The 15,152-nt window shown below is 40.6% G+C and overlaps 1 protein-coding gene across 3 annotated transcripts in view; it reads right to left on the bottom strand.

Annotated features, from left to right (window-relative positions):
* The window catches only part of HSF2BP (heat shock transcription factor 2 binding protein), a 31,585-nt gene extending 16,644 nt beyond the window's left edge, over positions 1 to 14,941 (bottom strand). Inside the window, exons 1-5 of one of the 3 annotated variants that reach the window (XM_082074845.1) lie at positions 14,877 to 14,941; positions 12,416 to 12,566; positions 8,765 to 8,868; positions 4,581 to 4,730; positions 843 to 981 (exon numbers count right to left, since the gene is read on the bottom strand). In XM_082074845.1, coding sequence (XP_081930971.1) covers positions 843 to 981; positions 4,581 to 4,730; positions 8,765 to 8,868; positions 12,416 to 12,566; positions 14,877 to 14,912 — 580 coding nt within the window. In that variant the 5' untranslated portion in view covers positions 14,913 to 14,941. Of the gene's footprint in view, positions 1 to 842; positions 982 to 4,580; positions 4,731 to 8,764; positions 8,869 to 12,415; positions 12,567 to 13,544; positions 13,669 to 14,876 lie in introns of those variants that run through there. The other 2 variants (XM_082074846.1, XM_082074847.1) reach the window with 2 other exon arrangements.
* Between the last annotated feature and the right edge of the window lie 211 nt (positions 14,942 to 15,152).

Here is a 15,152-nt window from a genome sequence, read left to right as displayed (position 1 = left end):
GAACCAAAACTCTCAAGGACCTCTACTCAAAAGCTCGTTTCCTACCTCTCTGCAAGTGCTGCATTATTCATGCACAAACCAAAAGGCAAATACACTTCCACAGGCTACTACTCCAGAGCAGACTTCACTTCAATATTTTCCCTTACGCTTGCCCCATGCTTTAGGGCATCTTTATGTGCAAGAGGTTTGTTCCAGCAACCCAAGTTTCTTTGTACTGAGCACCTGGCCAAGCCTCCTCCAAACACGTGAAGCGTGGTGTATGCAACTCAGGACAGAACCTGGCTCCCTGGCCTCCCATTCAGCTAAGTATGGGGATCTGCTGAATGACAAGGTTCCTCCATTTCCACACAGCTGCATGTTCTCTCTCCTCTGCAGGTACATCATGATGCCTTTTGGAATCCTTAGAATAAGGAGAGGTACTATAGACACAGCACATAATTACTGTTATGGCAACGTTTGTGCATGCTGGGCTGTGTTAAGACTGCACTGAGAACTTCTGCTCTGATGTTTTCTAACTTCTGAATACTTGGTGCTTCACGACCTCCTCAGTGTTCTTTTAATATAGCTTTCTAGAGTAACACTACTTTATGGTGTAACTAGGATGATTCGACTGGTACCTTCTACATCATTCAGCTGACCATATTCTTTATCACACTTGAGTTTCAGCAGCCGTCTTTCTCAAATTACAGAGACAAAGACAGACATCTTGGGAACATAAAATTCACTGGCAAAATTTAGATCAGCTTCAGTAAAGCAAGACTTTGTTTCACCGTTCTGATTCCTCCTCAGGCAGAAACTGAACACCTCCTACCCCCCTCTTCTGAGAGATAACATTAACTTACTTGTTACAATCCCTGCCAAAGCTAATACAAACTGATTTTCATCAGAATCCAAATCCTGCTGTTTCATGTCTTCACTTAATGACTTCACAAAGCTCTCCATGGTCTGTGCAGTGATTGTGAAAAACTTTACTGCTTTACTCTGCAAGCGTGGAGAAAAAAAATCTTATACACACTACAGCAACTATGGTTATTAGAAGCTACAGTAAAACTGGACAGTTGCAGAATTATTAAAACATACAGTCACTCTAAAGAAAAAAAAATTTAAAAACCACGAAACACACACACAAAAACCCCCACCACAACACAAAACCAGAAAACAAGCACCGCTCCATTTGGGGTATCTTGGTTGAAGAACCAGCCACCTGGTACAAAGCTCAGGGCAGGCAAAAGAGCTTGGTCAGAGGTATAGACAGAGCCCACAAAGGATGGAGAAAACTGTTTCTGTTTATTAGTAATTCCAATCTGTAAAACATTGATGTAACACTATTTCCCACAAAGTATGCTGGTTTTTTTATATCAAAAATACCGTAGCAGAGAGCCCATAATGCCAGGTTTCCCAGTGTCTTTAATAATGCTGCCAATTGTTTTATGAAGCAGCTGAAACGTTTAGTCATTCCTGGCAGTGACCCAATGGGACAGCCCAAGAAATGCCTGAACTTGTATTCATTTTGCAAAGTGACTGGCAATTTTAATATTTTGTCAAAAGTACTGCTTTGACAATATGTGAAAAGCTACTGGTAACATTTATTTATTCCTCCACTATTGTACATTCACCATATCAAAGATGTACACCTCCTGGGGGGTGACTCTGGCAAGAAAACGTAAATATCAGGATCAGCCAATACTCACTGTCTTCACAAATGATATTGTGGTCCCAGAATAACAGGAATGAAGACACCGTGGGGAAAGAGAATGGAAAAAAAGTGCACTTCTGCATGTGCTGGATGTACTTTATATACTTGTATGGACACCACACCTCAAAGATGGAAATTTTAGCATAAGCAGTGACTATAGTTCAAGAAGCAGAGGCCGTGAGAAAAAAATGAAGAGAGCCTACTATAGCAGATTAGCGTAAGTTATTGTGAAAATATGTATTTACATGGGAACATAAGATTGAGTACTAAGCAAAGCAAGTAGTTGGTACATTGCACAGAAAACAGCCAAAGTCTTCTATGTGTCCATCTCTTGAGGTGCCACTGGTGTGCTCTCTGCTGGCCATTAATTAACCAGTAGTGACATTTGAGGATCTAGAACAGTTAGACCAACCAGGTTTATAAATAGCAAACATTATGTACTCTGTGCAGTCTCTTATTAGCTTGACAGTATTTTCATGGGACTGAAGAATGTCTCACCCAAAAACACAGAGATAAGGACAATTCTGAGAGCAGCCATTAAGGTGCTTGAGCTCAAATGGTGCAATGAACCCTTTGCTGTCCCAGTAACTCCTGTGTGAAACATCAGTTAACATGCAAAATTTCTGCTATGAAGTATAAAGCCGTTTGTCATCATAGCAGATAACTGAAGTAGCAGACCATCTTGTAGGATCCAAAATTTCTCAAGTTGAAGCAAGCCTTGATGTCATTCTGAAATCTATCAGCTTGCATTTCCATGTGAGAGCCCTGTCACGTGGGTACCTGGTTGTTTTAGATGTCTTTCAAATAAAATTCAATCTCACGGGAATTAAGTGACTTCTTTTTTGTCACATCCAGGTAGGCCTTCTTGAAAACACTCTCTCAGGCTGCTTCTCTGAATGTTTCTTCAAGTTCTCTCTAGAAATGTTACACACAGGCAGAACCAGTAGGCACCTCTCCCCCTGTGCCTCAAAAACTACTTGTGTTACATTTCGAATTTGCTGTTCAAGTTTTGACTTTCCCAACCTGTATGGACACAAACGGTATATTGGTCCCAGGCATGATATCAGCCAATCTGCATTACAGAACTGTACAACAGACCTACTTCTGTATCTGTGCAAAGACTGAAAAAGCTTCAGCATTGTGCCCTAATGCATGAAAAGATTTTGAATTGACGTCAACGTCTCCACATGCTTAAATATGAGAAACAGTTTCAAAGTGCTCTGGATGTTCTCGTTTGTATAGTCCACAGCACCTCCTCAGGGAAGGGGGGAAGATGCTACAAGCTGTACAACTTGTCCAAAAAATAATCAAGCCAAAAACTTGGTATGACAAACCTCCACCGTCTTTTAATAACCTGACTCACTGCCAGTTGTTATCTGTGTTTGATGCAATGCCATACAAGTTGTTTATGTTTTTCCTAGTAATTTTGTTGCAAACCCTTAATCATGTTAAGTGCACCATCACAAGAAAATGATGCCCAAAAACTTTGTGATGACGTTCACCAGAAGTGTAGCAGTTCAATGGGCTCTGATGATTGATGGGAATGACTATAGTAGAAGTATTTTGCATTTCAATCAAATCTAGATACAAAAGTATTGCATCTTCAAAGTTGGGCTTTTTAGCCTTATACAAACCATCAGGGAATGGTTTGTTTTGTTTTGATCTAATTCTACTTAACTTGGATACTTAAGACTGCTTTCAATAAGGCTTCTACTAATTTTACTCTCACCTTGTAGAAATAGAGCCATTTTCATCACTGCTAGCATTCTGCTTGTGGGAAACACACCACTTCAGTACTGTTTCATAAGTCAAAAAACAACGGCTAGTCACTAAATATTGTTGACTCTTACAGTTATAAACTGTTCGGAAAATACAGAATGTATTTTTACACCGTTTTTGTTGCTACATGGGGTTTCTGTAACTGCTGCTGCTTGGACCTATCATCATCACAGCTTATCACCAAAAGGTATCACAGTACAGCTTTCTAACGTCCAATATAAAGTTATAATTGTATTTTGGTGCACCCAAACTGGAAAACCTCTTACAAAGACAGTAGTTTACTGCTTACTACAATTAACTAATCCTATTTACTCAGCTGTTCATCATGCTGCTGAAAAAAATCAAGCCAGAAGAAACTGTGGCATCAGTTTACTCAGACTAAATACAACAATTCCTTCTTATGTTGGCTGTGACAAGATTGGAAAACCAATCAGGCCTTTTTCTCTGATTCCTTCTAATTTCATCAGCTACACTCTGCAGTGAAACTGTGTTAGTTGTAATATTACTACTATCATTAAGCGTTGGGTTTGGTTTTTTTGTTTGGTATTGGTTTTGTTTTGTTTTTTAATCTACCTGTCCACATTTAGCATTGAAGATTTAATAAGATTCACTAGCAGCTAGGCTCTCTAAATTTCCAGGAGTCATGCAAGTATTTAGGCAGGACAAAGATTTAAAGAAGTGGAGGATCACTGGATATGTCTTCCTTCCATGGAAATAGCTCTTCCAATCTTTCTACGGGCATGGGAACTGCTGCATGTGTCCAATAATTATTTTCTTCTTCTGTTAGCTTGCAAAGATATTTACATTGTGCTAGCTGTAGCCTTGGTTCTAGTTCGACTGTGTGGTGGAAAACAGATAATCCTTGCTTGGTAACATAAGAATTAATTACTGCATTTATTCCCAGCCTGCTTCATAATACTTTATAGTTCCAACAGTTCTTAAATGAGAATGGATGGGTCTCAAAGAATAAACAATTCAAAAACATTTTCACAGCCCAATGAGTTTCTGAAATATGTCCTTATATTAAAGCGTGTTACAGAGCAAGGTCCTTATTTTTAAGACCTAACAGCATTGCTATCAGTAAGTATTCACCTGCCATACTTACTCCTCCTAGAAGGGTTTTAACAGCTTCCTCGTTGCTAGAGACACCCCACAGCAACGTGCACACCGCTGCACCCATTTCTGTGCAATACTCCGCTTGCTGCAGGAGCTGCTGCTTGGCCTCATTCAGCTGCTGGCGGAGGTCTAGTTTCTCCTAGAATAGCATAAGGAAATTTTGGTTGCACTTTATGTCAGGCAAAACAAGTTTCTAGGTTAAGGGACAGAACAAGAACCGTGGCCATATATGAAATGGGGTGGGGGGCTGCAAACTCACAGCAGTTGCAGATACACACCTTCTTTCTTGAGTGATATCTAAGCAGTGAGAACATCGTGGAGGCTGACAGTAACCAGAAGCCTGTCCACGAGGTCAGGCCAAGTGACCCACCGAGACTGAGTGGCACCTAGAGAAGTCTGATAGGAGACTCCACTCCTCCTAAGCAAATAGCTACACGTCTCTGGGAGAGAAGGGATTTCAGCATCAGAGAGATCAGCCTTTCCAGACACCTTACAAAAGATACATCTTGCAGGAAGAAAGGGTTGTTTCATTTTTCAGAATAAACTTCTGCCTTGGCCAACATGGCAGAGTTGCGGGATATCTAGGATAAACACTGTTGTCTCTTCCAACTTTTTTCTATTGGCATATTCCTGATTAGCAGTGGCAAAGTAATATAGAGTCCCCAAGAAAACACAACTCAGGTTTGAAATTTGGAGGACCTTGCATACTAGGAAAGCACAGGCACCATTGTGCATCCATCACCTAAGTGAACTGCTCAGCAGTCCTTCCCGCAAAGCATAAAGAGAGAACAGAGCAATCCTGCATGACAGAACACAATTTCAATTTGGCAATACTTTTTTCCCAATCACATGGAAGATTGGCCAGAAGAATACCATGAGATTAGGTACAACTCTAGGTCTCACCAGCTTCCTACCCCCGGCCCCAGGGGCAGTGAAGCTGCTGTGCTTCTCAGCTTAGAGCTCCTGCAGACAGCGAGATGAAGGCAGGGATACCGTGGTCTGCGGACTCTCAGGGTGGCTGTGGGCTCCCTGCTAACTCTGGGGGGGTGGTATTAGTGCTGCAGGGAAAGACCAAGGCCAATCAAGAAAATTGATGCTAAATCAAGTATTAAAAGAGAGAGACAATCACAGATCACATGATGTCAAAAGAACAGAAGGATCTTGCTTTCCCCGCAGAAAGCACCGTCCTCAGCCCAGCCCCCCCTGTGTGTTTAGCTATCGGCATGAAGTCTGCGGAAATGAGAATGAACCTTTTGTACATCAATTTTGAAAGCAAGTAAACAGAACAAAAACTTTCAACCATGTATTCCCATGAAGATTTTGAAAAAGGTGTCTTGTCACTTTAAGAGTTCGCCTCAGTGTTTTCGTTTGGAAAGAACAGAAATGTAAACTCAACTGAAAATTTATTTCATATATCAACCAGTATAAAGCCGCTTGTGCTCTGTTGTCAGTTACCTGCCTAGCCTCCTGTATCACACCCAGCCTGATTTGCATTGTTTTATCATGCTGCTAATGGAACACACAGCTTAGCATTTGTAAAGTTCAAATTTATCAAGCAGATTTCTGTGTATATTTACTCTCTGGAGTCTCTTTCAGCTTATAGTTTGATATATGCAAAAGACTGTCACTTGCTGATGATTCCCTAGGCATTGAAGTCCCAGGAAAAGTCTCTTACTTCTTAATACTTTGATCGTTTTCAAGCAAGTTATCAAAATTTTATTTTTTACATAACTCACGGCCAGACCTATTGGCTTTTCTGCCACTGTGTGCATCAACAAAATATCCACAGGCATCTTCCTGTCCGATCCTTAATTGTCCCTGTCTTTCTTTTCTGCACTGTCCTTGTCTTAGAAAATGTATCTTTTAAAACATTTTATTTGCATTTGGATGCTAATACTGAATAGTAAGACATAAAACTCTATAATACCAAAGCTAGATTGCCCAACAAGGACACAAAGCTAGCACAAGAAACGTCAGAATTTTCAATACATCAAAAGCAACATCAGAACAAAGGTACAAAGCAAGGAAAACAAAGTAGTACATTCAAGAGCCAGGAAAATGAACAGAGCCTGCAAAAGCAAATAACCCAGCTGGAAGCATCTCTCCTGAGAGTTCACATCACGAAACCATCACTGTGCTGTGCAACACCACCATCTTCAGGAAAGGGTCAAGGCACAAGAATACAGCAGTGCCTAAGTACATAACTATGAAAAGACAGTCAGAGAAGACATTAGCCAAGAATAACACGTGCACTTCAAGTTTTGCTCAGGTTCAGAAAGCACAGCAAATCCCTAATCAGTGATACAGTGCTGCACAGGAATTTTGGAATGCAAAACGTTGATGTATGATCTCCTAAGAAAAGGACACTGCTCAACTAGAAAATGCATTTATTTTATGTTTGCTCCAGTGAACCACTTCCTTTTCCTTCAGAAGATAAATATGTAGAAAATATACACAAGGATGCCCACAGCAGAACAGCAACCAAATGAAAAACACCATGCAAAGTGATTAACAGGAGAAAATAAAAATATATATATTAAAAAAAATTAAAATCATATGTATACATACACCATCTTATTTTATCCTGAATAAGCTACAGGATTTCACAATGTGCATAAGCATAATCCACTCAAATACACCTTTGTGGCATATAACAGGAGCCATTTAGATAAGGAGTGTATACTACACAGCAGCAAAGGTATGAAGAGAAGAGTTTTGGTCAGGAACACCAAGATTATTCTTCGTAAACTATCTATACTTTAGCTGAAACTTTCATCCAAAAGAAATCACAAACCTAAACCACTTGCCATTTATTTTGTAATATTAACATAAAGAGTGGGACCCACTTCATTAATGTGCAAAGCAGCAACATTAAATCTTAGAGATTTCATCCTGGATGCTTATATAACTAAGGACCTGGGTGCACAGCAAAGCTGCTGAACTGCAATAGATGTCTCAGAAGATACTTATTTTGAGGTAAGAAATATCCAGATAGACAACTATTCCATCATACTTCACATCCATACCAAACTGCATTCCAGAATGACTTGTCTACGCAGATATGTCCTAAAACTGCATGACTGAACTCTTCACTTATTCCTTTTCAAAAATGAAATAATTTCTGGAGATTCATCGGTCTTTGTGCAATCCCAAGGCTAGCAGATGCTAAGTGCAGAACCGCAACAAAGCTTCTGCTGACTACTGTAGATATTGCTATTAGCTCCAAGGAAATGAACTTCTGCAACAAGCAATCACAACCGATTTTCACACCTCTCAAAAATTAAGCCACTGGCCTTGTGTGATCCCATTTGAACCTCAAGAGATTCACAGAAGACCTACAGTCGGAGAAGCCACAGCCTTTGCTATTCCTTCATTCTTAAGAATCTCCCCTCTCATAATCACTAAATGCAATATTGACAGAGCAAAAGGAGTCTTGTAATTGTTATTTAACTCACAGCCGTACATGGCAATTGGATCAATAGGTGCATTGAGAAAGACTATTAAAACTAAACAAAGGCACACAGCTTACAGCAAGCCAAAAGAGAGGCTGGTTTCATTTCATACATTGTGTTGCTTACATTATGATCCTCTTTGAAAACACATTAATACTTAACGAAACTCAAAAGAACTGATTCTGTGAAGGAACTTTTGATGCCAGCTACACCACAGTCTCCCCGAATACCCAACGTTTTACTTCAACATGTTAATATAAACAAAATGCTAATGGTTGATTTTTAACTTCATAGAGACAAAAACAAACCCTACCAGGAAGCCTGTAACGCAACCCCATACAATCACACCTCACACTATATGGAAGTTAAGAGAGACCTATGTAGTTACGCAGGAGTTATGCACCTAAGTGGGAGACCGATTGTCAGTTGGTACCTTTGTTTGTACACATTGAATACTTTTTGGTACTGCGCCATATTATATTTTATCTAGTTATAATATCCACCCTTCTGCTCTAGAAATATCACGGGCGAAAAAAAAAAACATCAGTCATGAACTTATAGGTAAGTAATCTACTCATCACTTGACTATATAAATAGAAATCCCAGATTGTTTTCCAGGCTGAAGCTGTATTTTATGACATGAACATGAAAGACTGATCATTACTTCTTCTGTTATTAAAACTCAAGCATATGGGTACAAATATTCTGACAGCAAATCTACCTTCTTCTCCCTCATGCAATCTGCCTGGGCTGTTTCCAGACGGCCTCTGAAGTGTTCACAATCCATTTTCAGCTGCTCTATTTCCTCCTCCTTTTTCTCCATGTCTGTGACAGGACAAATTGGATAAACAAAGTAATAAGTTATGACCAACTGGCTGGCACTAAAGAAAAAAGAATCCCAGAGCAACTTTAAGGAGGTGCTTTAACTATATGCTTGTGTCAGATCACCTCCTCGTGGCTAAACTGGTGTATCACAATTTGCCACATTTCAATAGTTCTTAGAAGAAACTAAACGCACATGACATTTCTGATTTAAAACATGGGAAGACTGAAAGAATCATATCTGGCTGTTCAATACTATAAGACACCTATGCCTATAAGACACCGTTCTGGAACTGAGTTTTGACTCCTCAGGGATTTTTTAAAATTTACTCAATTTTCTACTTTGTTTTCATGGTGGTTTTCATGTCTAGTATTTTTGAAATTCAGTGAGTATAGTGAAAAACGAAGAAAAAGAATACCAAGATCAGTCAAAAGTGAGTGTTTTAATATACAAATTATATTAAAAGAATGAAATGCAACTACTCCAAACATTTTAAATTAATGTTTATAAAATAAGACATTATAAACTACTTAAACATTATGTCACTGACAAGCAAATTCTACAATTCCCTTAAAAAATTAATCTTTGATGTTATCAGAAATATATTACAATTTAGACGCTTTATATTACTGAATAGAAACCAAGTTTAAAGTATTATATTTCACGATCATTATATCTGTTTTAAAGAATTCACATTAAAGAATATTTTTAACAACTGTTGCATATTGTATTTTACTTTAAAAACCACGGTTCTAGATGCTTAGTATTTATATTGAAAAAAGGAAACACATTCCAAAAAGTAATGTCCAAACAGCATCTACTGTGATTTTGGTTAGCTTAAAAAACAAGTTTTACCCCACTTCAAGAGCCACACACTTGAACATAAGGGTATGTTCTATGGCTTAAAACACTTCAAAGACTTCCCCTTACATACAGTCAATATTTTTGAATGAATTTATCAAAGAGCATATCAAATTCAATCATTGAAAAATAATATAATTTTAAAAACCACAGTCTTTATTATCCAAAGAGCCTGGATGCTGGTGTTTTATTTAGTAATTCTACATCACTGCGAAATAAATTTCCTTCTTTTTTGGTCCTAATTGGCAAAATGTTATCATCTCAAATACATATATGTTGCTTTGAGTAGTAGGCATAGAAGAAGATATCCTAGTCATGAACAGCTTTTCTAAAGAGGCAGAACTCACTTCCACTCAGCCCTTCTGCAATTCTAACACTGACTTTTTGACAGAAACCAAACAGACAAAGCAAGGGTCCTCTCCGAGGAAATACACATGCGCAAACTCAAAGCACTGAGTTATTTGCACCCTGCAATCCAAAAGAAAAGAATGAAGGGGGCAATAGATTGAGTTTTTGATTAATAACTCATGTCAGCAGTAGGAAACTTTAATTTCCTTCTGTCAAGTAAAGAAAACTCAGTCCCATGGACCAGTTACAATGTGGATGTTAATCCTAAGTACTTGACAGAAAGATGTCTTGAGCCAGTGTAGAGCACACTCTACTTATCAAGGGCAGACTAAGAACCTGCTCATCCTTGCCAGGTAACACATCCAGTGGAACTCAACTCCAGTGAAAATCTGTCTCGCTGCAAAGAAACAAGCTCTCCCAAATGACAAGAATCACTTCCAGCCTTTGACAGGATGGATCCACTCTGAATCCAGTATCAGCACAGCCAGTAGACACACAAAGATGCCCCATCCTTTGCTGGCAGTCTTCAAAGGTCCTGGAACCAAAACTGAGCCAGGAGAAGGGAAACAGTATTTACTGAGTGTTAATACAATGCCACCTGGACTTTTTTTGAAGTCTTCCAGAAAAAAAAAGATGATGCTTCAGCCTCCTCTAAGGTATCACAATGTTCTATGACAAGGGAAACTATGCCTAGGTCCAATCTAGAGGGAGAAATATGGGTAATATCTGAAGTTGACGAAGACAGATCTAATTCCAGGTGTGTCTCATTTCTAGACGCTCCCCCTATTGCATCCGTTCAACTCTCCCGGCTGTGCACACCTTTGCTCTGAAGAGAACTCAAGGCTGCACGCACCAGTCCTGACATTGGACAGCCTCATGACACACAGCAGCAGACACTTCGGTGACACTAAGGACTGCAGCTGTGCTGCTGACTCCTGCACACCATGGTCCTGAGCCAAAACAGAGGGAAATCCATCAGGCTCTCCCACCAGCTGCAACTCACAAACACCTGCTAAGAAAGTTCCTTCCCTCTTGACACTAAAATCCTGTGCCTCCTTCTCATCCGTGCTGTTGGCACGGCCAGGAAGCTTTTCTGGACAGGAGTTCTAACCTCAAAGCTCTGGGAGGTGGAGACCTGAGTACAATTAGGATGAATGCCAGCAAGTCATAGAATTCCAACTCTATTGATCCAAATGCTAGATCAATGTTAAATACAACTTTTTTACATTTCCGCCGTGGACAGAGTTCCACTAAACATATGCGTAATAATATTGAAAAATGTGGTGGAGCTATTTTTCTAAGATTCCCAGAGCCGAACACTCTTCCTGAGGAGGAAACAGTCCTTCATGCTTTGCAATGGCATAAAAAGAACATTTCCAGATCCTACATCACTTCTTGTGACACAGATGACATCTCAACTAGCAGCAGGAAAGGTGGTAGTCTTCTCACCTCTGTTAGGATTTGGTAGCATGGGAGATTCTTTCCAAAGAGTGGATCACTGAAGCAACTGGAAGCTCTGCCCCAATATGTTACTTGGTATCAGAGACAGGCCTTGAGGCTCTATCTTACTCTTTCTTACCTAGCGGTTGTAAGTTAATTGTCAATTAATCACTTGATATTCCAGAAGAGATATACCCTCTGTAATCCATCTCAGTGCTTGTCCCGTGTCTTTTCAGACAAAACCAGTTCCTAGGAAACCAGATGAATTGTGCTGCTGGATGTAACCTACACACTAGGGATGAAGCAGACTCAGTTTTGGTCCTGATGGCATGTTGGGAGTGATGACATTGTAGAATGAATAATGCACAGAAAATCATAACACTGAAAAACTGGGGACAGCAGTAAAAAGACCTTTGTAACAGAGAGTCTTCAATATTTTTTTTTTAAATTATATTTATGGCAATAAAAGCATACAAGCTAAAAACCAAGACTGGCTAAATACAACAATATTATCTGTTCCTTTAATTTTTTATCCACAGCTATTTACCATGTTTTTTTGCTGTCCATCTAAAGTGACACTTCAAAAAACAGAATGCTTTCACCTGTTTTCAAAGAGGAATCTCTTTTTTTCCTGATACATTTTCCCTTACTGTCTGAACTAAGCATGTTTTTACCCACAGTAAAATAGTTTTGAAGATTAATTTGACATGTCTAATTATTTCTAATACAGTTTGTAATTTTCTTCATTACAAACACATTAGTTTACTGAAGCAGACATTGAACATGATAGTTTAATCTGGAAGATTTCCACAAACTCCATGACTATTCATAGGGGCATGACAGTTGGTTCTAAGTAGATTTGGCAGAAACTATAATAGCTTGTAACATGGTACTACTCACTCGATTCAACAGCATCCAGTTTCTGGAATGTCGCCAGGATATCCCCATTCAGTATTTTGGGTAGGAAATCCCGCAATTGCATAACCTCAGTTGTCAGCCTTTCCAAATCCCTCCTTCTAACTTTAACAAATTCCTCTTTGGCCTCAGTCTTCTGAAATTAAAAATAAATCAATAAATAAACCACCACAAAGAAACCAACAGCCAACAAAGACACTGTTCTGGCCTTGCAGCACTTTTCTGCTTGAACTTCTTCTCTCAGACAAAGATATCCCTCTGTATTACATCATTTCAGAAATCCATAACCTTGTAAAAGAGAAATATCCAGTAATAACTAAACCTGAAAGTCTCTGAGATGGACTCCTTTGACTCTAATCTAATTTTTGCCACTCTGGCTTAAAGCAAATAATATTACCTCTATGCATATGTTTCTTCACCTAAAATGTGTACAGTGTACCTCAGAATGCTGTAAAAAATAACATTCATATTTTAAAATGTGACCAGCTATGCATATGCCAAGCTATTGTTTCCAGACTGTAGTAGAAGATACAACATAACTCAGTTTTTTTAATTAACTCAAATATTTGCAAGATCTTCAGTCACCTTGCTAAATGACAACAGCCCTTTTAAAGGAAATTGTATTTTTTCAAAATAATTACTCTTTTGTGAGGAGTAAAAAATATTTGCAACTGTTTGCAACCTAATGCCACATAAAAGCAATTTAATCCTGCATTAAGACAAAAAAAAAATGTTTACTAATTTCCTCTTCTGCCAAACTATTGCTAGAAAATAACTTCCACAGTCCAAGAGCATGTGCATTTATTTTAAAATTACAGAGAAATTACTGTACAAAAAAACCTCCCAAACTCCAGTTTCTGGTGTATGTACACATGCACACTGCTGTATCTTAAACAGGCTACCATATACACACAGACGTAAAACAGGTTTATCAACATTTGAATAAAACATTAATCATCTTATATACTTTCACAAAGCAAAATTAAAACATATCTTAGTACTGTTTTGCACTGCATTGAGAATGGTGCAGGAAAAAAATAAGATCCTTTAGGTATCATATCTTATTCCAGGGGGGAGAGGGTACTACAGAACAACACAAGAAACTATCTCCTACAGATACAAAACATGTCATTGCCACTTGAGTCCAGCTGTACAAGACAAACGGAAGCCATTATCAGTGGTACAAACAATGCTACCCTGGCACTTCTATCCTTTCCAACCATTTCCTACAATTCTCTTTCTGCTTCCCTAGGTTAAAAATTTACTTTCAGTTTTGCCTTCTACTCTCTTTCTTTCCCATCTGTCTTTCAAACCCAGACAGTTACAGGGCCAGAACAGGCCAGTTCCAGCTTTCCCAGTTCAGAGGCATCAGAGCCGCAATAAAGGTACAGAAGAAAATATTTTAGTTTTTTTTAACTTGAATTGTATGCTCCAAGCTGTGTTTAGAAAGCACTTGTGGCAAAGTTAGTATGGCCAAGTACCACCACAGTACATGATTCAAGGAAAATACAGTTCATTTAGGTCTCAAGAAAGTATGGAATAAACACATGGCAACAGAACTCTATAAAAGAAAATCATCTGCATGTCTGCAAACAGGAAAGACAGAGAAACAATTCAGTATTGCTCAAAATTATGGAGCACAATTTTGTACAGGCATAGAAACAGCCCTACTCACTAGCAGAAGCTGAATTCAAATACACTGCAGAAGTACTGGGACTGAGATATGAAACATACAATAAGGTGAAAATTCTCATTTATAGTTCCCACTGTAAACATAGATCTTTGCGATACTGTGCTGCCAGTAGACAAGTTTTATTTTCTCTCTACTCAATATCTCCCCCTGCTACCACGGTATGTTAAAGGCAAATATAGACAACAGAGTACAGCAGTTTTCTGCCCTTTACAGTAACGGCAGGTGACTGGATGTAGGAAATTTGACTTCAGTCCTCACAGATCTCTTGCACAACAGTCAAGTCACTCCAGTTATGCACCCTGGCTCAGGATCTGCAAGAACTGAATCCCGCTTCCCCGCGTGGCAGGGGGCTGAACGAGACAGAATTCTGACACCCAGCAGAAAAACACAACCTGCCCTTTCTACACTCTCCCAGCGAGGGGGTGGTCTCTGGCACTCCCCTACATAGCCCTCACCGCGCTCCCCCCAACAGTGGGGAGGGTCCCTCACCCCCCTGAGGTGCTGACCTCCTGTGTGCCCCACACAGTCAGCCCCCAGCACTGGCCCGGCCCTGCCCTGCCCGACACTCTCCGGCCCCACGCCGAGATCCACTGCGCCATCGCTCCCTCAGGGCCGCCACGCAGGCCCCTCTTCCCCTTCGCCGGGGAGCCAACTCCCCACCCCGGCGGGGTCCCACCACACCCCGACCCCGGGGCGGGTGGTGTCGGGATCAGTCCCGCGCCCACCGGGACGAGCGGGCCGCGCGCGCGCTACCTGCGCGTCGCCCGCGAGGCAGGCGCGCCGCCGCATGGCGCCAGCTGCCGCCGCCAACCTCGTGGTGGCGGGAAGGGCGCCCCTCTGGCGTCACTAACCCCGCCCCTGAGGTAGCCCCGCCCCCTCCGCGGGCGGGATGGGCGGGGCCTGGGGGATGCGGGGCGGGCAGGACATGCTGCCGGGGACCGTCCCGCCCGGAGCAGCCGCAGGGCAGCGGGCGCCTGCCTGGGGACGGGCTCGGCGGCGCCCATGGCCGGGCAGCGCTGTGGGGGAGCT

Source organism: Streptopelia decaocto (genome assembly GCF_964273445.1).
Source record: "Streptopelia decaocto genome assembly, chromosome: 1".
Lineage (NCBI taxonomy): Eukaryota > Metazoa > Chordata > Aves > Columbiformes > Columbidae > Streptopelia > Streptopelia decaocto.
Note: the sequence above shows the minus strand (reverse complement) of the source record. Positions and strands in the feature narration are given on the sequence as shown.